Consider the following 26,064-nt stretch of genomic DNA (forward strand, 5'->3'; position numbering starts at 1 on the left):
TAATTTGAACAGAGCCCTGAACAAAGGGAAGGAGACCAGGAAACGTGGAACATATTAGTAAAATATTTTTATTAAAACAGTTGAAATAATATTTTGAGACTTAAGTGACTACATTTCTCTAATTTTGGATAAATGAAATATTTTGTACATTGACAAAACTAAGTTTGTTTTCGTTTCATAATTTCTCTGGTACTTTAAAAAGTAAATTTTAATTAATACCTGAACATGAACTTTTATTCCAAACTCTTTGTCAGATAAATGGAGGAACAGTAGTATATTACTTACTAATTAATTATGGTGTTAAAACTATCCTACAATTTAATGTGAAAAAAATCTTTCATTCTTTATATTTTAAAACTGCCATTCTTACTACTAAAAATACTAAATTATAAACTACTAAAAAAATAAATTATAAACTACTATAAAAATACTAAATTATAAACTACTAAAAAACACATAATTTTGTGTAAAACTGCCAAAAAATGCCAATTGTAAACCATGTGGAATGGGGCTCTGGGTTTTTTTAATGTTTGTTTTTGTGTTCTCTTCTTACAGATTGAAACGCAATTAGCAGAGTATCATAAGTTGGCCAGAAAATTAAAACTTATCCCTAAGGGTGCTGAAAATTCCAAAGGTTATGACTTTGAAATTAAGTTTAATCCTGAAGCTGGTGCCAACTGCCTTGTCAAATACAGAGCTCAAGTTTATGTACGTAATCGTGAGTACTTCTCAAGGTTTTTAAATGATATGGTTGATGTCTGGCTCATAATATTTATAAGTAAGAGTTTAAACTTTAGCATGTCCATAACTCAGGACTGAACATAGAAATACAGCACTGAAACTTTTTATCTTCTTTCCTCTTGGTAGTAGACATCTGCTCTCTATTGTACCTTACTCTCCAAATTATAAAGCCTTGTCTTCCTCTCTACATACTTTACCTATTCAACTATCCAATAAAAGATATGATTACATATAAAGTAGATGCCAGGATTATAAAGACAAAAATGACCTGATACTTGCTGTCAAGTTGCTTCTAGTCCCCTCAGGGGAGAAAGACATAAAAATAAATGCTATATACGTGCTTTATTAGAAGCCTTTACAAGGTATGGTAACAAGATCAGTTCTCAGAATTGAGAGAAAAGTCCCCACAGAGTTGGTGAACCTGGAATGAAATCTTCAAAGATGAGATGTTTATGAGGGTGGTCTGTGGAAAAGTTTCAGGCACAGGGACACACATGAAGGCATGAGATATAATAGAGCACTAAGTAACACCGAGAGTCAATAATGAGAAAACTGCACATAATTTTCAAATATGGTCAAAGGTGTAATTTGGGGAAGAAAAATTTTAATTTCAACTTCTCAGTTATTCACAGATTTTAGTATTTTAGTGGCCCCCCAAAATATGTCAGTTTTCAAAATAGTTTTTAATAGAAGCATGCCAATCAAAGTCTAAAGCCATACATTTTTTTCCCCTTAGAATCACTCATTTATCCCATAAATTATTTATTGATTACATACTACATTCCATACCCGCTAGATGCTGGAGATAAAATACCCAGAAAGAGGAATTTGCTGGCAGTCTAGTGGTTAGGACTTGGCACTTTTATTGCTGGGCCCAGGTTCAGTCCCTGGTCAGGGAACTAAGATCCCACAAGCTGTGCAGCGTGGCCAAAAAAAAAAATACCTAGAAAGATACAGTTCCTACTTTCCCAGATTACAGTTCGTTGGTGGACAGACTTTGATTAAATAAAGCTAAACTCATTTTTAATAGAAAAAATGCATCCAGTAAACATTTAATCTTTTACTGTATTGTTTCTCAAGCAATAGCTAGGTAGGTAGATAGATAGGCAGGCAGGCAGATAGAGTTTACTCACCTCTATTTTGAGTAGTTTTTCATGCTAGTTCAAGAAAACAATTTCCTGAATTAAATTGCTGTAAAAAAGATTACCTGGTTCAAAAAGAATGCATATGCTCAGAAAAGAGGGAAATGTGTTTTTTTTTGCTCCCTGGAAATAGTTTTACATAATAATAGGACAATAAAAATAGAAATAGGATCAAGAAGATGCAGTCTCAACTGTTATAAGTAGTATTTGGAGAAAAGTTCTTAAAGAGATTGAAGAGGCAATTGCATCTTTCAAAAAAGAACAGCCAAAATTAAAACTCAGCAGTGACTTCAAAAGACCTACTGAAAACATAGTAATGTACAGGGTTTTCTTTTGGAGTGATGAAATTGTTCTAGAATGGGAGTACATTGTGAATGTACTAAATGCCACTGAGTTGTGCACTTTAAAAGAGTTAATTTTATGTTAAATTAATATTTTAACTTAATTATTTCAGTTTAACCATTATAAAATGTGAGTTTCATCTCAATAAAAAAAAAGGGGAAGGAATGAAGTACTGTGTTCAAACAAAATCAGTAGAATAGAGGATAAATATAAGAAATGCAGGCAGATAAGAGCTTGTTGGTGTACATGTGGAGATGCAGGGAGAGTGGCATGCCCAGAGAGCATAGAAGCGCTGCACCTCTTCCTACATACCTTGCCCTATGCATCTCTTCCATCTGGCTGTCCCTGAGTTATATCTGGACACCCACCTTGCATTATTCACGGATCAACCCACCCCAGATCTCTCATAGTAGTATGTTGTTGGGGAGGGGGAAGTTTCCCTCTCCCAGGCAGTTTTGGCAAGCGAGCCTGGAGAAATCACCAGCTGGAAAACTGCTGCCACTGAGAGATCCTGGGACATCTGCCAAAGCAGGCAGAAAGTAAGATTTCTTGCCATGTCAGCCTCCAGGGTCTCTGACTGCAGGATCTGGTGGAAGGGAAAGTGGTAAGAGTCCCTTTTCTCTCAGTTTTGTTATAAGTCCTGCCACAAGAACTCAAGAAGGGTAGAGGGGGAATTTCCCTCTCCCTGACAGTGTCGAGATCTTCCTCGTTCCTTTTGTAGCCTCAGTCCTACATTGTGTGGCTTATTCAACCGGTCCTTGCTGATGGACATTTGCCATGTTTCAAGTCTTCTGCTATTACAACAGAGTTAGAATGAGGAGCAAAAAAATAAAGAAGAGGGACTTACCTGGCAGTCCAGTGGTTAAGACTCCATACTTCCACTGCAGGGGGCACAGGTTCAATCCAGGGAACTAAGATCCCGCATGCCATGTGGCGCGGCCAAAAGAATAAATACGTAAAAATAAAGAAGAAATATAAGCAGATAATTGTAAGACTAAATAATTGAAAAGGATTAAAAGAAAAATGATGCATCTAGAGAGCATAGCATAAAAATAAAACCTACATATAAGTTGTTTTCAAGTGTACTTGAATTAAACTGTGTACTTATAGAGTGTTTAAATAATGGCAGTGAATTTCCAGAGTAGAGAAGCAAATCTAGAATTTTGCAATTATTCAAAACCAAAAGCAAGTTACATTCTATAGTTATAGAAATTGCATTAAAAATTTTTTTGTTTTATTTTCTTACTGATGGTGTATTAGATTAAAGATACCATGGCTTCACTTTTTTTCTCCAAAAGATGCCTCATGAGAGAAATTTTGTAATTACATATGTCATATGTAACCCACATTCCTATGTATTTTATAGGTACCGCTCAAAGAACTCTTGAACCAAACTGAAGAAGAAATTAATAAAGCTCTAAATAAGAAGATGGGGTTAGAGGATACTTTAGAACAAGTAAGTAATGAAACAGAGTCATTATAAACAAACATAACATTTTGTGTTTTCTGATTGCTGAGGAATGAATTTTTAATAAAATATAATGAAAAATGAGAGTCAGGTATACCCTTGACCTAGAAACACTTGAAGTAACTTTTTAAGTTACTTAAACATTCTAAGCTTCACATATCATTGATGATGAAGTGATATGAAACTGAGTAAAGCTCGCTTTTTTTCTAACAGAGAATTGCCTCCTTTAACTTAAGATAATTTAGTAATATTCCTTTTTATAGTAAAAGGGAATTGAGGAGGCTACCTTAAAAGTAAGTATGTTATCATTTGCGCTTAGAAGCTAACTAACTATGATACATTAAGAGACTTCCATTTATCATATTTTTCAGGACCATAGAATTCAGGGAGATTCAACTTTAAATGCCTATAAAAGTCTATTTCCAAAAGTAGTTTCAGAAAATTCCTGCTTCCGAGATTCTTGCAACATAATATCACCAATATACCTGAGAAAGAATACTATTATATTCAATAACCTTTAGATAAACATTGTTATAGTTGATTAAGAAAAGTTAAAAAAATCTTCTCAAATGCAAACAAAAGGTATTATTTGTATAACACCAAACAGTTAAAGGAAACCCCTAGCTAATTCAACTTTTCGAGAACTATTGTGTTCTGGCTAACAGATTTCAAGATATAAAAGAAATCCTGTCTTTTTTGAGAATAGAAACGTTTATTTTCTCTCATCTGGAAATAAAATCTATGCGTTTCACAGATAACTTTTAAAATAATTTTGTATTAGAAAGAATTTTTTCACACCTCCCACAAAAAGAAAATGTTGTTAGATAAGTGAAGAGTTTCATGATACTACTGTTACTATAATTTGGGGTTTCTACAAATCAGTGCATTTTGTAACATCACAGTATGGAAAGAAGATAGGAATTCGGACTGCTTTAACAGGTGTTCCCCAGGGGTGATGGTTATTTGAGGTAAAGTCTTCCTTTAGCCTGCTTCAGTTCAATTTCTCTCTGGTTAGAATGGGCAATAAACCTGAAGACTCTGAAAAAGGCATGAATTTCAAGCAATAGGAACCTCTTGACTGAAACATATTTTCAACTGACTTGAAACTTTTTTATTTTTTATTGATTTTTTTATTTTTTGGCTGCATTGGGTCTTCGTTGCTACGCGCGGGCTTTCTCTAGTTGTGGCGAGCAGGGGCTACTCTTCGTTGTGGAGCGCGGGCTTCTCATTGAGGTGGCTTCTCTTGTTGAGGAGCACAGGCTCTAGGCGCGTGGGCTCAGTAGTTGTGGCACATGGGCTCTAGGTGCATGGGCTTCAGTAGTTGTGGCACGTGGGCTCAGTAGTTGTGACTCATGGGCTCTAGAGCACGGGCTCAGTAGTTGTGGCACACAGGCTTAGTTGCTCCACGGCATATGGTATCTTCCCAGACCAGGGATCCAGGGATCGAACCCGTGTCCCCTGCATTGGCAGGTGGATTCTTTTTTTAAAGTAATTTAGCCTTGTATGGCTTCCTCTTTTCTTTTTTTTTTTTTTTTAATGTATTTTTAAATTATTTTTGGCTGCGTTGGGTCTTCGTTGCTGCATGCGGGCTTTCTCTAGTTGTGGCGAGTGGGGGCTACTCTTAGTTGCAGTGTGCGGGCTTCTCATTGCGGTGGCTTCTCTTGTTGCGGAGCACAGGCTCTAGGTGAATGGGCTTCGGTAGTTGTGGCACATGGGCTCAGTAGTTGTGGCACATGGGCTTAGTTGCTCCGCGGCATGTGGGATCTTCCTGGACCGGGGCTCAAAACCGTGGCCCTTGCATTGGCAGGTGGATTCTTAACCACTGCGCCACCAGGGAAGCTCCAACAGGTGGATTCTTAAACACTGCGCCACCAGGGAAGTCCCTGACTTGAAACTTTTTAAAGGCTATAGGCAGGAAAATTTGGGCAGGGTGGGAAGGCGATTATGAAATGCCTACAATAGGCTAGGCTCCATATTAATGTTCCAAAGATAAATATAACTAAAGTTTATATGAAATATAAAGCCCATTTGGAGACGAAGACCAATATATGCAATTATGCTAATCAGAGTTGCATTTTTTTTTGTAAAACTCCTTTGGGCATAGAAAAAAAATGACTTCGTAGAGGGGAACTGAAATTAAGAGGTTAAACCATAGTATTAGAGTAGAAAATGAAGAAGGGGACAGGTTTAAGAAATGTTAAGGAGATAGGACCCAAGCATTTCGTAGCCGAATGAAAGCTAGGAGAGGGGACTTCCCTGGCGGTCCAGCGGTTAAGACTCTGCGCTTCCACTGCAAGGGGCGCAAGTTCAATCCCTGGTTAGGGAACTAACATCCCATATGCCGTGCAGCCAGGCCAAAAAGTTTTTTAAAAAAAAAAATGAAAGCTAGGAGAGAAAGAAGGATCAACAGTGACTTCCATTTTTCTGGGGTGGGCAACCTAGAGGAGGAAAACCTAGTGCTGGGAGTAGCCGGGACAGCTTGGGAGATGAGCTTGCTGTCCATTGGCCGCAGAAAACCAAAAGGAAGTTGAAGTAATGGATTCAGAACATAAAAGAGATATTGGGTCTGAAAGTACAGATTTTAGGGTCTCTAGTATATATGTGATTGTTGAAGCCAGGGATGTGGGTGATATTTCTTAGGGAGAATTGTAGAAGAAAATGGCAAAGGATTGGCCAAAGAAGGAAATTGTAGGAAAAGCACTTAGAAGAAGTAGACAGAATAGTTGAAGAATAATCAGAAGAGGATATGCTATAAAAGGCAAAGTAGGGAAGACTTTTCAAGAAAGGAGTGATCCTAACTAATCTCTTTGTGGTAAATATTTCCCAGTATATACATATATCAAATCATCTTGCTGTACATCTTAAACCTATGCAATGTTATACATCAATTATATCTCAATAAAACTGGAAAAAAAGGGAGTGATCAGTGACGTCATATGCTTGAGACTAAAAACTAAAACTATTTTTTTAATTTGACAAGTAGTTTAACCAAGTTAAGATGGCATAAGGTAAAATAGCATTTGAAATAGTAAAGGTTAAACAGAAATTAATAGATTAAAATAACAAAACTAATCAATCTGATAAGTACTTTAAAATAATTGCCAAAACCATTCATGAAAAAGCAGGAAAAAAGAAAATGAGAAATGGATACACTATAAATACGGAGGTAATTTACAAGGCTAGTGTAACCCTCATACCGCAACCTAACAAAGATTATCACAAAAGAAGAAAATTAAACCAATCATACTTATGAATAAAGTGTAAAGTTTAAATTAAATATTAGCAATTGAAATTTGTTTAGCAAACTTTTTTAAGAGTCTGCTATACATGCCTGTACTGTAATCAGTGTTGGTGATATAATATCTGCCTTTGTGAATTCTTATTTTGTGTGGAAAGGTGGACATGAAAACAATCACTTTCATCATAATACTTTTGGAGTGTAAATACAGCATGCTGTGGATTCTTATAATACACCAAAGATAAGCACAAGGTTCTTTCTGAAGGAAGTGGTAGGTGAGCTGAGAGATGAATAACCAGAAGGAGTTGGCCAGTGGATACGTGAAAGGATACACACACATCCCTGCTGCTGAAGGCCCAGAGACCAAAGAGTATGGCATGTTAAAGAATTACCATGAAAAAAAAAAAAGAATTACCATGAGTTTAAGTATCAATAGGATAGAGGAGAAGCCTGGAGAAACAAAAACCTAATTCTGAAGAGACTTACTTGTTCTTGCTTACTGGTTGAATTTTTATTCTATAGGTAGCAGGGACCATTGAAGGTTTTTAAGCAAGAGAATAAAAGCTGTGTATCTTAGTAAGCTCACAGTGTTGACATTTTGAAGAACAGGTTAGGGGTACATGAGACTAGAGACACACAATTAAGAGATCTAACAGTATCCTGAGCCATAAGGATTCAAACCAACGCTATTGCAGTGAGGATGGAGAAAAGAGATTTAAAGATTGAAACAACAGCGAATTCCCTGGTGGTCCAGTGGTTAGGACTACTCACTCTCACTGCTGAGGGCCCGGGATTCGATCCCTGGTTGGGGAACTAAAAATCCCACAAGCTGCACAGCGCAGCCAAAAAAAAAAATAGAAACAGCGTAATTTAGTGGTCCACTGGATGTGAAGATTAAGGAAGAGTGAGAAATTAAGAATGTCCAGGTGTCCAGCTTTGGTATATGGTATTAAAGAAAAATTATTTATGACAGTTGGTGGTGGTGGTAAGGCAGCCTTTATTCAAGGGGGGCTATTACAGTGGGGTTTTGTAGTAGTCTAGGCTCATTCCAAATACAGCAAAGAAAAGTCGGAATTTACAGCCAAGGAGCAGAGTGGGGATCGGTGGATGGAAAATTACTGAGAGGAAATATCAGGGTAAGGGGGGATTCTGGCTAAACCAACCTAACAGGTTTCTTGCTGAAGGCGGGCCAAGGTGATCAGCCATCACCTGGGGCGTGGTAGAGGATGAGGAACCTGATCAGTTATTCGGGATGGGAGATTCTGGTTAAAGTGACTCAGCAGGATTCTTGCTTAAAATTGGATAATACAGAGACAAACATGAAAGCCCGAAAGTCAACCTAACTGAGAAGAGAGTTCAGAAGATCCTGAGTAGTTTGGTCAAAGAGAGATTCTTTGTCAGTGGTGATGTCCTAAAACCTTGATAAAGAATACAAAGAAGGTTGTAGAACAGAGAATTTCAGGCTGGGATATGCTGTTTCAGGTCTCTGGGACATCAAAGTAGAGAATGTCCAGTAAGCAGTGGGGTTTGGAAATAATATAGATAAAGACAGATATTTTTAGCATGCATGTAATTACAGCCAGGAGATTCCCCAGGTGTGAGAATGAGAGAGAGCACTCCTAAGTGAGCAAATGAGAATACAGCCAAGGTGAGAATACTAGGAGAACATCCACATCCAGAGTACAAGCAGAGAAAGAGAAATCTGTAAGAAATAATTAGAAGGGCCTCCCAAGACTTAAAGAGGAAACCAGGAGTTTCCATGGTCTTAGAAACCAAGGAAGAAGGTTTCAGTAGGGAGTGATCAGTAACTAAAAATGTTACTCAGATTAAGTCTGAAAGGTGCGTGCTGGCTTTAGCCATAAAGATGTTCCTCATGACATTTGCAAGAGCAACTTCGTGAACCAGAAGAGCCAGAAAGCATATTACTGGTGGAGTTTGAATGGTAAAAGAGGAAGATACTATAATCCGAAAAGGTAATTCTTCAGGGACTACTACACATCTATTGCAAATGTTAGAATCTAAGGAAGGGAGATGGAACAGTAGCTGGAAAGTGGTGTGTGGGAAAGATTTTTGGTTTTTTGTGTGTAGTTTGTTTGTTTGTTTGTTTGTTTATGGGAGGGGTTTGTTTGGTTTTAACGAGGAGGGAGAGAGTTCATGGAAAGAGGGTAAAGTTTAAAAAATTAGGAACGAAAGGCATTGATGGATTTGAGTCTGGTTGTGAAGAAATAAAAAGGCATGAGATCCAGAGAAGAGCTGGAGGGGTTACTTCTCTTCATGAAGAAAATGTGTGCCCTGCATCCTGAAACTGACTGGAAGGAAGAAGGAATGGTCTTATGCTGGTTGGTTGGTTGATTGGAGGCAGTCTAGTGGCTTCTGTCATCTCAATTATAGAAGAAAAAAATCATCTAATTAATTAATGGTATCTTCTTTGCTTATAAGCAACTTGAGAGCTAAGAAAGAAGGGAGGGAGGGAAAGAGGGAAGGAAATTTGGAAGGAGAGGAAGGGAAGAAGGAAGGGAGGGAGGGAGGAAGCCAAATCTTAATAGGTCTTAGGGATTGCAGAATTATTGGTGATTGTTATTTTCTTTAATGCTTCCCCTGTTTACCACAGTGGAAATGTGTACTTTTGTAGTCGGGGAAAAAAAATATTCAGTTAATTGATGTAACTTTAGTAAAGCTGACATGGAAAGTAGAGCTGCTTAGATAAAAGTAAACACATTTGATCAACCAGGAGGGCCTAGTGGAAGTTCTGATTATTTGGGTGTTGATTGGTCTTATTGCAGATGAGTATAATGAAAGTTTGTTCACTTCAGAAGTAGCATATCTTTAGACTGGAAGCAAAGTTTATAGCTTCAGTAGCTCTGGTCTTTAAAATGTGAAGGACAAGTGGTATAGAAAAAGACCTTGGAGTTAGTTTTGAGTTCTGGGCATATGCTAATTGTGTGATCCTGAGTAAACAGCATTCTTTCCAGCCCACTCTTCTCTTCTTGTAAATAAGAAAGGAATGTCCCTTACAAAGGACTTTGGATGACTGAATGAGAAGTACTATATGCAAGAAAAGAAAAGGGAAAAAAAAAGTACTATGTGCAGGTTTCTTTAATAAGTTTGGTCATTTTACCATCCTATCTTTTGCCAAATAACAGTAGTTTCACTAAATTTTTCCCAAAACGTATATTATTTTTTAATTTATGTATGTGTACAATCATCCTTTTAAAGAAAGATGTCACCTTTTTCTGTTTCCTGTTGGAAATATTATCATCTTGATCTAGCTGAAAAACATTCTCTATTAATTACCAATATCAACTGGTATCAGCACTTGTCAACAGGAAATGAACTTCAGAAACACTTTTTTCTTTTTTTTTTTAGAAGCACTTTTTTTTTTCCCAGTTTTGGTTTCAGCAGATCTTAAAGCTCAAGCTTGAACAAGATTAAATGTAGTTACTTTATTACTCTTTGGAAGAATGCATTGACTATAACCAATTAGCAAATATTATCAAACAAAATCAATATAAATAGTTCTCTTTAACATCCCAGAAAGTGAACACACAAGTGAAAGCTAGATAACTAACTCAAGTAGATAAAATATAAATAGAGACTTCAAAACTAGAGAGCAAAACAATTTATATTTATTAAGTTAATATAAAAATATTAATTATATGTAATACTTGTATAATATATATGAGATCTTAAAAAGTACTCCCACAGCTACTAGTGGAAAAACAGATATTGGTATCTTTATTTTAGTGAGAATTAGGCCAGAATTTTTATTCCTAACTAATGCCCTACTATACCACTCTGCATTTAAATATTATGTATTAAAAAACATGTCTTCTTGAAATTAACTTCTCTTTGGGAAATAATAAATTTATAGGACAAATAAAAGGTAAGAGTCCATGAGAACTAGAAGAAATAACGTGGATCAGTTAGTTGATTGATAACATAAAAGTTTTATAACTTATTAAAATTTTTTTGATGTGTAGTTATGATTTCTCAACCAAAGTTTTATTCCTCAAGTTAAATACAATGATCACCGAAAGCAGGAGAAGTGTACGAACTCTGAAAGAAGAAGTTCAAAAGCTGGATGATCTTCACCAACAAAAAGTTAAGGTAAGAACTTTGCCAGTTGGTTTACATTATCCAAAGCCATGTCATGGTTGACGGACTAGGCATCTATTCTGACATCAAACTGAAATTTTTAAGCTATATCCTGTAACTTGTCTTTAGTTTAATCTTCTCATCCAAAGTTTGTTTTAAGGAGTTATTTTATTTTGGTTTTCTAAAGGACTTTTTTCTGGAATTCAGCTATTTTACCATAGAACATGTTCAGTATTCCATTAATATTTTATACTTGCATTTGTGACTCAGTATATTTCCTGTAGTACAGACTTGAAATTACTGCTAAATGAATTCTGTATAGGCCTATTGAAAAGGTCACATTTATGTTTATAGTATAAAATTTCCAAAAGACCATTTTAAAAGTCTCTTACATGTAAAGCAGTAAGCATCCTGCGAATACAAATGATGGTGCAACCTGATTTTTTTAAATGCTTTACATAAATTTTTTTAAATCCTCCCGGAGTGTATAGAATGTGAATACTGAAAAAACTTAACCATGACTTTATCCTGAAAGGAAGCTGAGGAAGAGGACAAAAAATGTGCCAATGAGCTGGAGTCCTTGGAGAAACACAAGCACCTGCTGGAGAGTGCAGTTAACGAGGGCCTCAGTGAAGCTATGAATGAGTTAGATGCTATTCAGCGGGAGTAAGTTCATCTTGCCAAGATTTGTAATGTTTATTTTCAGTTTAATTACTTAACATTTATATAAAACTAGGCCTAAGTTTATTTGCTTTAATTTATATTATAGAGCTATTTGGGGGAGAGGGAGTGATGAGTAGAACTTAAGCAGAACAGCTTGAGACCCTTGAGATACTTTCCCTAGATAAATACATTCTGCTACCGTTATAGCTATTGCCCCCCTATTATCTTTTCAGTCAGAAGAGGACTGAATAGTTAACCCATAGGCTCTATATTAATTTATATTAAAATACACTTTTTTTTTAAGTGTTAAGGGGCCCTCAAAAAAACTACAAAATAATCTTTCTTTGAGGTTGGAAGTATAATCCTTAAAATCACACCTCTTTGTTACCTTATTTGTAGCCTAGGGACAGAAAACTCTGTTGAAGGTATCTTTGGCATATAGTCTTTGTTTTTAATTTAAATCTGAATGCCTAAGACTCCTATTTCCTCATTCATATGTATTTAAGGTCTTGCCCCTGATTAAGTTTACAATCCTTTTAGAGACTGAGGGAAACAATTTGCTCCCAAGCTTTGTATATTAAAGCATGAGGTTTTGGTGCTGTTTTGTGCTGTTGCCTGCATGAGATCTTTGAAAATGTTTTTATTTCTGTTTTAATGATTGTGAACTGGACCTTTGTGAATGATACACAGGGCAAGCAGCACCTATACCAGTCACAGCCTGGTTTTATTGAATATAAAAAGAAGTGAGCTAGCTAGAACTGATATATTAGCTTTTGTCCTAGACAATTCAAACAAGAGTTTTTATCCTACAGATGCCAACTAGTTGTGCAGACCACAACTGAAGAAAGACGAAAAGTGGGAAATAACTTGCAGCGTCTTTTAGAGATGGTTGCTACACACGTAGGGTCTGTAGAGGTAAGTGTGTGAAGGTCTTTCCTACATTCTAAGAAAGCTTTTTAAAACTTTTATGTATTTCTGTTTTGTTTCTACAGAAATTAAATGATAAATTTTATTTCTATGGAAAATATGATCTAGTAAAAATTTATCAGAAGAATTTTGTATAGTAGTGTGCATTCTGTAAAGTGATCTGTTTTACATAGGTTTACTCTACAACCCAGCAGTTCCACTCCTAGGTATCTACCCACCAAAAGGAATGAAAATATATGTCCATACAAAGACTTGTAGACAAATGTTCATAGCAACATTATTCATAATAGCCAAAAAGTGGAAACAACCCAAATATTTATTAACTGGTGAATGATATACCCATATATTGGAATATGATTCAGCAATAAAAGGAAAGAAGCACTTACGCATGCTACAACATGAACAAACGTCAAAAACATTATGCTCAGTGAAAGATGTGAAAGTCTCTACATATTTATGACTAACTAATATAAAATGTTCCGAAAAGGCAAACCCACAGAGGTGGAAAGTAGATTTGTGGTTGCCAGGAGCTGGGGTGGGAATAAGGGCAGATGGGCACAAAGATTGTGGTGAGGGTTGTGCAACTCTGTCACTTTATTAAGTTACTCTTCTTGTTGCTTAAGGTACAAGCCCAGCCCTTAATAAAAAATAATCTGTTTTATTTGCATAAACAACATACAATGGTACTTATTACATCAACAGTATATAATGATGTTGTGCCAAGCCATATTCTACATTACTGAAAACATATTAGTACGTTTAAGATTTAATTATGGTTAAGATGAAAGAGCATGTGTTAATAACAAATATTTTTCCTGTTACAAAGCAAAATTCAAGTGAATAAATTTGAAGATCAAATTGACTTTATTCAGTGATTCATGTGTCGGGCAGCAACCCATCTAGCAAATAGAAAGGAGCTCCAAGGAGTACAGAAAGGAAAAGATTTTTAAAGGCAGAGGGGGAGTGGGACAAAGAAGACATAAATTTAAAAAGGATTATTTCAGGCAAGGTGGCAAGGTCACCTCCCTTTGTGGGACAAAGATTCTATTAGACAGATTACCTCACTGGTGCTGGCCAGGAAATTCCAGAAGGACCAGTTAAGATTACAGTCCTGGGGTAGGTTGAAACTACAATTAGGTTAGGTATCGAGTCCTAGTTTGGTGACATGGACTTAGCATGAGTGACTCCATTTTGGGCCTGTTGTTTCTTTTTAACAGTGTCCCCCTTTTGATCACACTCTCAGCTTGTCTGAGAGACGTGATCAAAATATAAGGCGTTAGCACCACTCTCAACTATTGCTTGCAGTTTTTGTTGATGCTTTGTGTGGTATTCATAGGTCATGATGTTCTTGCTTAATCCATGTAATATTCACAGATCCCAGCTCCAAGTTCACAATTCTTGATTTGGTCATTCTCTTTGCTTCTTTACTGATTTTCCAGTCTTAGGGAAATCATCTGCTTGTTGGTTAGCAGCTGCAAACATGCATTTAAAGCTTTTAAGAGAATGCAACGCACTGGGGAGACCATTGTGATTATAATAAGCAAGATAACCACCAGTGTTTGAAGTGCACTTTGGAGCCATAGTCCCCAAAACCCAAACCAATCGAAACCAAATAAGTCAAAGAAAGACCCCACTGAAGGAGTCGCCCTTTCAAGCCAAGTGGCTTGCTCAGTGATCTTATGTTAACTGAGTTTCAACTTCCGCGGAAGTGGTAATCCAGATGTAGCAGGTGGCGTTGGCCACAGCACAAACAGTTCCTGGCTCAGCTAAAATATAATCAAGGACTATCCTGTTATCAAGAACAACTTCAGCCAAAGAGTCTAAGGATTTTTGTTGGGCAGCTGTTGCTTTAGCGGCAAATTCCATAATGCTTTCAAGAGTTAGCGAGAGATTCCTGATCATAGCCTCAATTGCAGTTACTCCTACCCAGGGAAGGTAGGGTTCTCTCAAAGGAATCAGATCCAGAGTCATGAATCCCTCCTGGTAATTCCCATTTCAATCTGTGGCTCAGTACTGGAAATGTGACAACCATTGAGACCAGTAAAATTTTAAGGATCTGTAGAACACACAGGCAGCTTTATTCTGGTTACCCTCGCCTTGTGTCACTTTGTATAGAGCCTGGGCGCCAAATTCCCCAAGTTTGGGGCTGTTAACCAGAAATGAAGAAACAGACCAAGGATCTCTTGCATCATGAACCTATCAGAGTGTTTTTTTTAATGCCCAATCCAGCAGTTTGAAATGTTACCCCCCTGAGCAGTGACCTGGGAGATACGGATAATGGCGTTATCTTTTCAGGCCAATGCCAGAATAAAGGAAAGAAAGAGAAGAAAGGGTTTCATGTTTAGTTAAAGCATGAATCTTGATCCAGCATCTTGGGAGGAAGCATTCTACCTCAGTGTCAGCTGCTTCTCTTCCTATCAATTTGATTTGGAGGTCTCCAGCGTTTATATAGGACCAGATGTCAGGTGGAGCCTTCTTCAGCTGTGAGATGTATATCTGAGATTCACGTCCCTGAAATTTGGCTGCCATCTGGGTAGTGAAGAGGATCTGTTATAATTCTCGTCCAAGGAAATTCAAGGCAGTCTTTGTTATTACTGATTCTAAATTAGAAATGTAGGAGAAATTTGGAAATGTTAGTTTGGAGGGTTGTAGCCAGATATTTGAGGAGCTAGAAGAATTTAGGATCCAGTCCAATTTACAGATATGTGACAAAACCTCAAAGACAATTAACAGGACTGGAATCTAATATCCACAAAGGTGCAGGTATAACTTTTCTCTCTACAATTATCCCTGTTTATTTTTTCCATGGGTAATCACAGTAAAACTAATTTGTCTGCATTAAATTTGGCTTGGTTATTTACAGAAGTGCAGCAAGAATAGTGATTGACCATGTAAGTTCTTTTCAAGACTGCTTTGCTGGAACCTTGTAAGCAAGGTACCAGGTCAAGTTTTCAAGGGCGTTTATTGGCTCCATAAAGTCAAACTTAATTCCTTAAAACTGTCTCGTCCCATCTGAGTCTATGTGCATCTCTGTCAAATATGACAATCCAGTTAAAGCCTTGGTAATATAGCCAATGTTTCCAGTCGTATCCTGTTACAAGAAGAACAGATTCATATTGAACTTATGCAAATAACTTAATTATATTGCCATGAAAAGAATATTTAAGAGTTTCTGAATTCTGGAGTGTTCAGGTAGGGAGAAAAAGTAAATGTTTCATCTTAGTTTACAAAGGTATACTTTACCAACTGCTGTAAGTCATAAATGGCTTAAGAGAAAAGGTTTCTTTAAATCTGGAAAAACAAAAAAATTAAGAAACCAGCAATGTTTTAAAACAAAAAGTCATAAAAATTTTAATCATCCTCCTCGGTTCAATCAGTCCCATGTCATTAATTCTTGTTCTGCTTAAATCCTGTATTTCCATTAATTCTGGAAATTCTTACACAGTTCATTTTTATGATCTTAAAGTTATCATAAACCTATACTTCTCAAAAGTCCTTTCCATGAATCTTCTTGAAGATGAAGCACTTTTGTAGGAACACTTTTACAAAAGCATCTGAGGAAAACAATAACTGTCTGAAATGACAGAGACTTTTTTTTAAATGCCCATTGTTAAAGATTTAATAAGAGTTTATTATAATGGAATTGACAAGGAAATTTCCTTATCAAAAGGTTTTTAAATACTTGGGCAGATAGGTCACTGTGAAACAATACTTAAGTTATTTATCTAACCATAGTGACAGAGTCTTAGAAGGCAAATGCAGAAAGTTAAATAGTTGCCAAAACAAACAAACAAACAAAACCATAGCTGTTTTAATAAGGAAGACTCAGTTTTCTTAAGTAATCAAAGAACTGATTTAAAAAACATGAAACACAGGAAATTATTTTGACAAGACACAAAATCTTTCTTTTCTTGGCAGATTGCTTAAAAGATCAAGAAAAACCTTTGAATCACTTACTAGAAGCAGACCTATAGTCCAAGAAATTTTTGTTCTTTTAACAGATGAAAGAAATTTAAGGGGTTTTTTGTTGTTGTTTTTTTTAATTTATTTATTTTATTTTTGGCTGTGTTGGGTCTTCGCTGCTGTGCACGGGCTTTCTCTGGTTGCAGTGAGCAGGGGCTACTCTTCGTTGTGGCGCGTGGGCTTCTCATCGCGGTGGCTTCTCTTGTTGCAGAGCACAGGCTCTAGGCGCATGGGCTTCAGTAGTTGTGGCATGCAGGCTCAGTAGTTGTGGTACATGGGCTTAGTTGCTCCACGGCATATGGGATCTTCCTGGACCAAGGCTTGAACCCATGTCCCCTGCATTGGCAGGTGGACTCTTAACCACTGCACCACCAGGGAAGCCGCAGAAATTTAAGTTTTAATTTTACATAAGTACACTACTGATTTTAAAGCTTATTTTTTAAATCCTTATAATAAATTCGTTCAGTCTTTCCCAGTTTGATCATGCATAAATTCCTTTCACAAGATTCCTTTTCTATAAACCTTCTACGGCTATCTTTTTATTTCTAGTAACTTTAATTACATACGTATTAGAATTTTTAATCCTTAAAAACCTTAATTGCTGCTGGAAACTAAGAAGTAAGCAATTGTGGACTCTTAAACTGGTATTCTGTGGCTTGGAAAATTTATAAATGCTTTTTATAATTTATAAAAATGCATATTTTCTCATAGTAAATTTGTCTGTGTGTGGCACTGGACATGTTTACCAGTAGACCCAAATATCTTTAGTTTTTCTGTAAAAGTGTTACCTCAAAATTGGGTTTGCCTCTTGGTGGGTGTTGAGCCAAAAGACACAGCCAAGCCCAAGACTGGGGGAAGGAAGGATTTATGATTACTTGCAACAAGTAAGGAGAACACCAGGGATCTTTCCCAAAGCAGTGTCTCCCCAAACAGCAAAATCAGGGAAGTTTTAAGGTAAGGGTACATACATATTCATGAAGGGGCTTGGGCAGTCCACAGAGTCCAGGCTTTACTGGCTTCAAGCCACAAGTGTCAGAAAAGGTCAACATCATCGTCCCTTAGGTTCCAGTTGATCTGGAGGTTGAGCACTTCAGGCTAATGTTCCACATTGAAACAGAACTGGAAGTCTTTACAACAGATAAAATACCTTTGCTATTGTTATTTCTCTTGTCTGATAACAATTTGTTCCTGCATTCTTTTGTTCCCTTAAGATCATTAATTACTGAGACCTGTTCAAGGGTAAGCATTGTGGCCAGGCTTAGATCACAAAATGATTTAGGCCAAAAATGATTTCTCTTATGTCAAGAAAGCTATGCCTGATTTTCTTTCTCTGTGGACCCCCTACTTTATCTGCTTACAAGATGAAGCCAACAGTAGATAAAACTATGTTCAGTAATTAATGTTCCAGTATTTCATCCTATTTGGAAATGATCTGAATATTCAATAAGCTTAACTTAATTCATCATTTAACTTAACTAAGCAAAATTTTAAAATTTCAGGTTACCAAAAAGATTTGGGGAAACTATTTAAAAATTTCATCCAAAAACGTCATTAGAGGGGACTTCCCTGGCGGTCCAGTGATTAAGACTCCGAGCTTCCACTGCAGGGGCATGGGTTGGATCCCTGGTCAGGGAACTAAGATCCCGCATGCCACGCGGCACAGCCAGAATAATAAATAAAAAATAAAAAAGTAAAAGCGTCATTAGACAATGTCAGTCATCATCCTAAATTGTTTCTCTGGCTAACAAATTTTGTAACAGAGATAACATGAACTTATTTGATTGGTAAACCCAGGTAGGAAAAAAGTTTTATACTTAATGCTGATAACTCCAAAGACATGCCTCTTTTAATTAAACCAACAAATTTAAACTAGCTTTTATTTACTAAAGACTATTTAGATCATAAAGATTATGAAAAGCATTTGGGTTAGTTTTTATAATTTTTAGGAATTTTATGAATATATAACTCATATAAGGGCTTAATTTTCTTTAGGCCAATTAAATACAGCTCTTTTACAAATTATTTTTGGTAATACCATCTGAAGGTAGGAAACACCACGCATCTATTGCACATATATAGACACACATGAACATACAGACACAGAGACCTCATAACTTCCATACGTTAAGATTTCTCATTTGCCCATGTTTGAAATGACCTTTCCCCCTTGTTTGTTTGTTTGTTTGTTTAATGACAAGAATTACCTCTCTGGGAATTCCCTGGCAGTCCAATGGTTAGTACCCCTTGCTTCCAGTGCAGGGGGCACGGGTTCCATCCCTGGTCCAGGAACTAAAATCCCTCATGCTGCGCAGCGTGGCCAAAAAAAATTTTTTTTTATTTTTTAATTAAAAAAGAATTACCTCCCTGAACTTTGTATTTTAACATTTACGTCTCAAAGGCACAAGGAAAGAATGCAACTAACAAGCCTTTTAAGATAAATAGGGGAGGTTAGGGAATTGGTAAAAACGAACAGGTGAACTTTGAACTGCCCCTAGAGCTGCATTTCTACTTTTGCAAAGATTTGTATGATTAGGACAGTTGCTCTCAATTCCTCAAGGAATTGGGTTGCAACTTAAATGACATCAAAGGATCCACTGATAAATTCTTTAACAAGGTTTTTCTTTTTCTTTTTTTAATTGACGTATAGTTGAATATGTTTCAGGTGTACAACATAGTGATTCACAATTTTTAAAGGTTGTACTCCACTTATAGTTATTATAAAATATTGGCTGTATTCCCTGTACTGTATAATATATCCTTGCAGCGTATTTAATTTATATATAGTAGTATGTACCTCTAAATCCCCTACCCCATCTTGCCCCTCTCCCCACTGGTAACCAGTAGTTTGTTCTCTATATCTGTGAGTCTGTTTCTTTTTTTGTTAGATTCACCAGTTTGTTTTATTTTTCAGGTTCCACATATAAGTGGTATCATACAGTATTTGTCTTTTTCTGTCTGACATTTCACTAAGCATAATACCATCCAAGTCCATCCATGTTGTTGCAAATGGCAAAATTTCATTTCTTTTTATGAGTGAGTAGTATTCTGTTGTGTGTGTGTGTGTGTGTGTGTAGATGTCTTTTTTATCCATTCATCTGTTGATGGACACTTAGGTTGTGTGCATATCTTGGCTATTTTAGATAATGCTGCTACAAAAATTGGGTTGCATGTATCTTTTCAAATCAGTGTTTTTGTTTTCTTCACATATATACCCAGTAATGGAATTGCTGCATTGCAGGGTAGTTTTAGTTTTAGTTTTTTGAGGAACCTCCATACTGTTTCCACAGTAGCTGTACCAATTTTCATTCTCACCAACAGTGTTCAAGGGTTCTCTTTTCTCCACATCCTCACCAACATTTGTTATTTGTGGTCCTTTTGATGATAGCCATTCTGACAGGTGTGAGATGATATCTCATTCTGGTTTTGATTTGCATTTATCTGATAATTAATGACATTGAGGATCTTTTCATGTGCCTGTTGGCCATCTGCATGTCTTCTTTGGAAATATGTCTATCCCAGTCTTCTGCCCATTTTAAATCAGGTTTGTTTTTTTTTTTTGAATGTTGAGTTGTATGAGCTGTTTATCTGTGTTGGGTATTAACCCCTTATTGGCCACATCATTTGGAAATATTTTCTCCCATTCAGTAGGTTGTCTTTTTGTTTTGTTAATGGTTTCCTTTGCTGTGCAAAATCTTTTAAGTTTAATTGGGCCCCATTTGTTTATTTTTACTTTTGTTTTCCTTGCCTGAGAAGACAGATCCAAAAAAATATTACTAAGACCAATGTCAAAGAGTGTACTGGTTATGTTTTCTTCTAAGAGTTTTATGGTTTCCAGTCATCCATTTAGGTCTTTAATCCCATTTTGAGTTTATTTTTGTATTGAATATATGGTGTTAAAATGTTCTAATATCATTCTTTTACATGTAGCTGCCCAGTTTTCCCAGCACCACTTAATGAAGAGACCATCTTTTCTCCAGTCTATATTCTTACTTCCTTTGTCATAGATTAATTGACCATAAGTACATGGGTTTATTTCTGGGCTCTCTATCTGTTCCATTGATCTATGTGTCTGTTCTCGTGCTAGTACCATACTGTTTTGATTACTGTATCTTTGTAGTGTAATCTGATATCAGGGAACATGATACTTACAGCTCTGTTCTTTCTCAAGATTTTTTTTGGCTATTTGAGGTCTTTTGTGTTTCTATACAAATTTTTAAATTATTCTAGTTCTATGAAAAATGCCATTGGTATTCTAATAGGGATTGCGTTGAATCTGTAGATTGCCTTGGGTAATATGGTCATTTTAACAATATTCTTCTAATCCAAGAAAATGGTATATCTTTCCAACTATTTGTGTCATCTTCAGTTTCTTTCATCAGTGTCTAATAGTTTTCTGAGTATAGGTCTCTTACCTCCTTAGGTAGGTTTATCCCTAGCTATTTTATTCTTTTTGATGCAATGGTAAATGGGATTGTTTCCCAAATTTCTTTTTCTGATAGTTCATTATTAGTGTATAGAAATGCAGTAGATTTCTGTATATTAATTTTGTAATTAAGAGGCATTCCCAAAAATGGTGCAAAAGATATTTTATATTCCTCTCTCTGCTGGGTACTACAGACAGAGGTCCAGGAGATCTGACTATAGTAAGAATTCTTACCCTTAGGAAGCTTCTGACGATTTTCCCAGGATCTCATCTGCAGACTCCGAGTGGGGTTTTAAAGTATTTTCATTTCCCTTGGCTGTTCAAGGAAATAATGTAGCAGTTTACCAGAAAAATCCCTGACTTCTGTCAGCTCTGGGAGGACCCCATATGGGGGCCCTCTCTTGAAGGCAGACGTGGTTGCATCTGTAGGGCCATTCACTTGGCAGACTTGTGTATGGTTTTGTAAGTCTCTTCAGAGTAGAAGGAGAGAGGATTACTAAATGAATACTCAAATAAAGGAGGATAAAGGGCAGCAGCAGGAGTTATGTCAGTCTTCTAGTCTTTTGTTTTAGGTGCCTCTTGTGTCTTTTTCATTAGCCTTTTGTAACAAATCTTTCAATGAACTATTTTGCAATTTTGAAGCTTTTTGGAGGCTTTTGCATACTTTTTAAGTGCCCTTCTTAAATTATCTATCTAATTGGAACTTTCCTCATGATGGCCACTGTACTTTCCCTGAGGGCTGGTGGCAGTTTGGTAGGGCCCTGGCCACAAATGCAGTTCAGCCCACATTTCTGTCAGGCAGGCCATATTTTGGGGCTCGCAATCTGATGGTTACCAAGCCAAGTCCTCAAGACACAAAATTCCAGGTTGTCTTTAGTAAAATTTTGGCCATCTTTGTAGATATTTATAGCTTCTGAGACCATAAGCAGGTATGCCTGAAGGTAGTGTACTTAACTCTTGATTTTAAGGATCTTATTTTTATTTCTATTTATTTGGTTTTTTCTTTGTTTGTTAGTTTAAGTTTTGAGGGGTATTTTGTTTGGGTTTTTTATTTGTTTTTGTAGGGGTTTTTTGGGGGGGCAGTTCTTCCAAGATCACCATTATAAGTAATAGCCTTTACTTAAAACAAAATTTAATTCATCTGAGGCCTCACACTGGACCCAGTCCACCTAAATCAGACCCAGTCCAATTCCAGACCCAGTTGGTTCTTAAGTTGGACCGTGTCCTACTCCAGCTGGTAACACTGACAGTTTCCAGTGTGTCACCTGGGGGGTGGGAAAAGGATTGAGCCAGCAAACCTCAACAAATGGGATTGCAGACAGGGGCTCCACATAAACGGGAACTTGGAACTGCCACTAACAGTTCCCACGTGAACAGATTCTTGGGGTAGAATCAAGGGCTGGAGTTTCCAGTCAAATAGGAAACGTGTGGAAAGCCAATTATATCTGGAGCCTTGACACAAAGAGAGCAGAGTTCAGAACTGAGAGGAACTTACCCATGGCCCTCAGAAACAGTGAGAAAGACAGTGAACCAAAGGCTTCATGGGTACCACACCTGCATTTCTCATTGTCCCTGAGACCCTATCAGAAGTTCACTTTGGATCCCGTTGCTGCAACAAAAACTGTTAGAAAAATTCAACTGAGTAAATCTGAAGATCAAATAGACTCTATTCAGTGATTCATGTTTCGGGCAGCATCCTATCTAGCAAATAGAAAGGAGCTCCAAGGAGCTACAGAAAAGAAAAGGTTTTTAAAGGCAGGGTAGGGGGTGACGGGGGACAAAGAAGTCATAAATTTAAAAAGGATTATTTCAGGCAAGGTGGCAAGGTCACCTCCCTTTATGGGATACAAGGTTTTTATTAGGCAGATTACCTCACTGATGCTGACCAGGAAATTCCAAAAGGACCAGTAAAGATTATGTTCCTGGGGAAGGTTGGAACTGTAATTAGGTTAGGTATTAAGTCCCTTTTAATGACATAGGCTTAGCTCAAGTGACTCCATTTAGAGCCTGTTGTTTGTTTGTTTTTTTTATGTTTTTTTTAATATATTTATGGACTTTTTATTTATTGATTTATTTATTTTTGGCTGTGTTGGGTCTTCATTGCTGTGTGGGCTTTCTCTAGTTGTGGCGAGCGGGGGCTACTCTTCATTGTGGGGCGCAGGCTTCTCGTTGCGGTGGCTTCTCTTGTTGCAGAGCACAGGCTCAGTATTCATGGTGCACAGGCTTAGTTGCTCCGCAGCACGTGGGATCTTCCCAGACCAGGGAATGAACCTGTGTCCCCTGCATTGGCAGGCGGATTCTTAACCACTGCACCACCAGGGAAGTCCCGGTTGTTTCTTTTTAACATTCCTTTCTGTTAATTTTATATAAACACAGAAAAAAGTATTTCAGAAACATGAAGTTTACCTTAGCTCCACCTTTCACATAGCTTGAAAGTTTAACAATTAAACTATTCCTCCAACCTGCTGTACAGAGCCCAAAAACTAAAATAAATTGCTAAATCTAAAATTCCTTGGTAATTTATTAGGAGATAATGTAGTCCCAGGCGTGAATTGTTTAAGGGGAAAAAAAGTTCATAATATCACATTAATAGGCTTTCATTTATTTGAAAACAGAACATGTGATCTTATATCCCCTCATCTCTCCTGAATGACATGAACTGCTGCTTGCTTGCCAGTACTTTTCTCTGCTTAGTGGTAAGAACTAAGAAAAGCATCCTGGAATAAATACTACATCAGAAAACCTAGGTTCTACCCACTTCTTCCTAGTTCAATCACTTAGTGGCTCTATAACCTTTCATGGATCCTTTTTTAACAAGTATTGTTCATCTGAACCACAGACCAGAAAATGATTTGAGTGATTACATTTCTGGAGGTCAGAAGTCTAAAATGGTCCCTCCGGGCTGCACTCCTTCTAGAGGGAGGAATCCAGTTCCTTGCCTTTTCCACCTTCCAGAGGTCACCTGCAGTCCTTGGGTTACAGCCTCTTCCTCCGTCTTCAAAGCCAGCAACACAGCATCGTCTGTCCTTTCTGAGCTCTCTTTTATCCTTATGTCTTCTCTCTCTGACTCCCACACTGCCGACTCCCTCTTACAAAGACCGTTGTACATTGGACCCACCAGGATAATGCAGAATAATCTCCTTTTTCAAAATCCTTTACTCAGTCACATCTTCAAAGTTCCATTTACCATGTAAGATAGCATATTCACAGGTTCTGGTGATCAGGACATGGGCACCTTTGAGGAGTCAGCCTACCACACCTGGGAACAAACAAAAATTCATTAACAGTAAAATGGATAAGTAAATGTTGGTATATTCATTCAACAGAATATTATATAGCAGTATATGAATAAACTATAGCTATATGCATTAACATGAATGAATCTCAAAATTCTGTGGAAAAAAAACCAAGTCATAACACATTCCATTTAATATCATTCAATAAACATGAAGGTTAAAACCAGGTACCACTAAACTAGTATATCGTTTATATATTTAATCTGTGTGTGTGTAGTAAAAGTATAAAGAAAAGTACCTTGCAGGAGAATGGTTGTGTCTGGGAGAAAAGAGGGTATAAGATTAGGAAGGGGCACAAAAGGAGCCTGCCAGGTGGATGCAAGAGTATTCTTTTTATTCCTGTTCTTACAAATGTTATGCTCTTATTTGTAGATTTCACAATTAAACACTTTAAAAGAAATTAATGTTTTTACATTAACAATTGTTAATTGTTTCCACTAGAAACATCTTGAGGAGCAGATTGCTAAAGCTGATAGAGAGTATGAAGAATACACGTCTGAAGATCTCTTGGACAATATTAGAGAGATTGGAGACAAGTATAAGAAGAAAGCGTCTCTACTTAAGGCTTCTGATGAATGAAGATAAAATGTTGATTAAGCGAGAACTTTATTAACAGTGTAAATTTTGAAATGTCCTTTGTAGGTTTGAAAAATCTCTAGCATATCCTTTATCCCTCCTTACAATGAAGTCTCATGACCACATCTTCCCAAGCCCGTGAAATATTTTTATATCTTTTATAAATCTAGTTCATTAACTTAAGGTATGTATAACCTGAAATTATGATAACTGGTTGGATTGTTATCTTTAGATATGAAAGACCAATTATATTATGTACTTGGAGTTAATAAACTTACATCAATAAAGTGTGTTTTTCCCATGATCTCTCTGCCTAACTTGAGATGGTTAGAAAAATAGGTATTTTGAATTAAACCAGGAGTCAGCAAACTAACTGTGGGCCAAATCTAATCACACCCATTCACTTACATATCATCTATGACTGCTTTCCCATTACAAGAGCAGGGTTAAGTATGTGTGACAGATCATGTGGCCTGAAAAGCCAAAAATGTGTACTATCTGGCCCTTTACAGAAAGTTTGCCAATCCCTGGGATAAACCATACAGAGGTTGGCACTGACTGACTAAAAAGCTTTCCTAATCACTTTGGACACAGAGACCCACTCCTTATCCGGAGCTAAGAAGCTAAAGTTCTTTCTGGCTTCATGCCATCTTTACTCTGAAGTACGTAGAAGAATATGGAATGCGAGAATCAGAAGAAATAATCTCATTTAACCCCCTCGTTTTAGAGATGAAAGTATATTCCTAGAGAAGTTCTGATTTACTCATGTCTTGCATCTTAGTGGTAGAGGCCACCCTGAGCTTCTTGAACCTGCGTGCAATCCTGACTACACAGCCACAGGAGCCCTGAAACATGAATGTTCTGGATGGTGAGGGAGTCATGTTAGAAAGTGGGATTTTTAGACAGGTCTAAGTTGTTAGGAAGCTCCTCCTTAAATTGAACTAAAATCTGCCTCCAGTTGAATTTTCTATTCTTTTAACTTTATTCCAGCTCTAATATAAGTCAGAATGAAGAACGTGATAAAATGAAACGTAAGCAATATACAGAATGGGATTCCAGCAACATTTTATGAAGAGAGGGCATTCAGCCTGACAGCATGGAAACAAAGACAGGTCGTTGCTGGGAGATAATTAATAGGTGTGGCAAGATTAATGGTTACCAATATATTCAACAATCTTGACTCCAACATC

The 26,064-nt window shown here is 36.9% G+C and overlaps 1 protein-coding gene across 2 annotated transcripts in view; it reads left to right on the forward strand.

Annotated features, from left to right (window-relative positions):
- NDC80 (NDC80 kinetochore complex component) overlaps nucleotides 1-25,178 on the forward strand; it is a 58,608-nt gene extending 33,430 nt beyond the window's left edge. For both annotated transcript variants that reach the window (XM_057525980.1, XM_057525981.1), the window contains exons 12-17: nucleotides 556-708; nucleotides 3,592-3,681; nucleotides 10,946-11,038; nucleotides 11,562-11,692; nucleotides 12,502-12,604; nucleotides 24,740-25,178. In XM_057525980.1, coding sequence (XP_057381963.1) covers nucleotides 556-708; nucleotides 3,592-3,681; nucleotides 10,946-11,038; nucleotides 11,562-11,692; nucleotides 12,502-12,604; nucleotides 24,740-24,877 — 708 coding nt within the window. In that variant the 3' untranslated portion in view covers nucleotides 24,878-25,178. The remainder of the gene's footprint in view (nucleotides 1-555; nucleotides 709-3,591; nucleotides 3,682-10,945; nucleotides 11,039-11,561; nucleotides 11,693-12,501; nucleotides 12,605-24,739) is intronic.
- The last annotated feature ends 886 nt before the right edge of the window (nucleotides 25,179-26,064 follow it).

Source organism: Balaenoptera acutorostrata, chromosome 13 (genome assembly GCF_949987535.1).
Source record: "Balaenoptera acutorostrata chromosome 13, mBalAcu1.1, whole genome shotgun sequence".
Lineage (NCBI taxonomy): Eukaryota > Metazoa > Chordata > Mammalia > Artiodactyla > Balaenopteridae > Balaenoptera > Balaenoptera acutorostrata.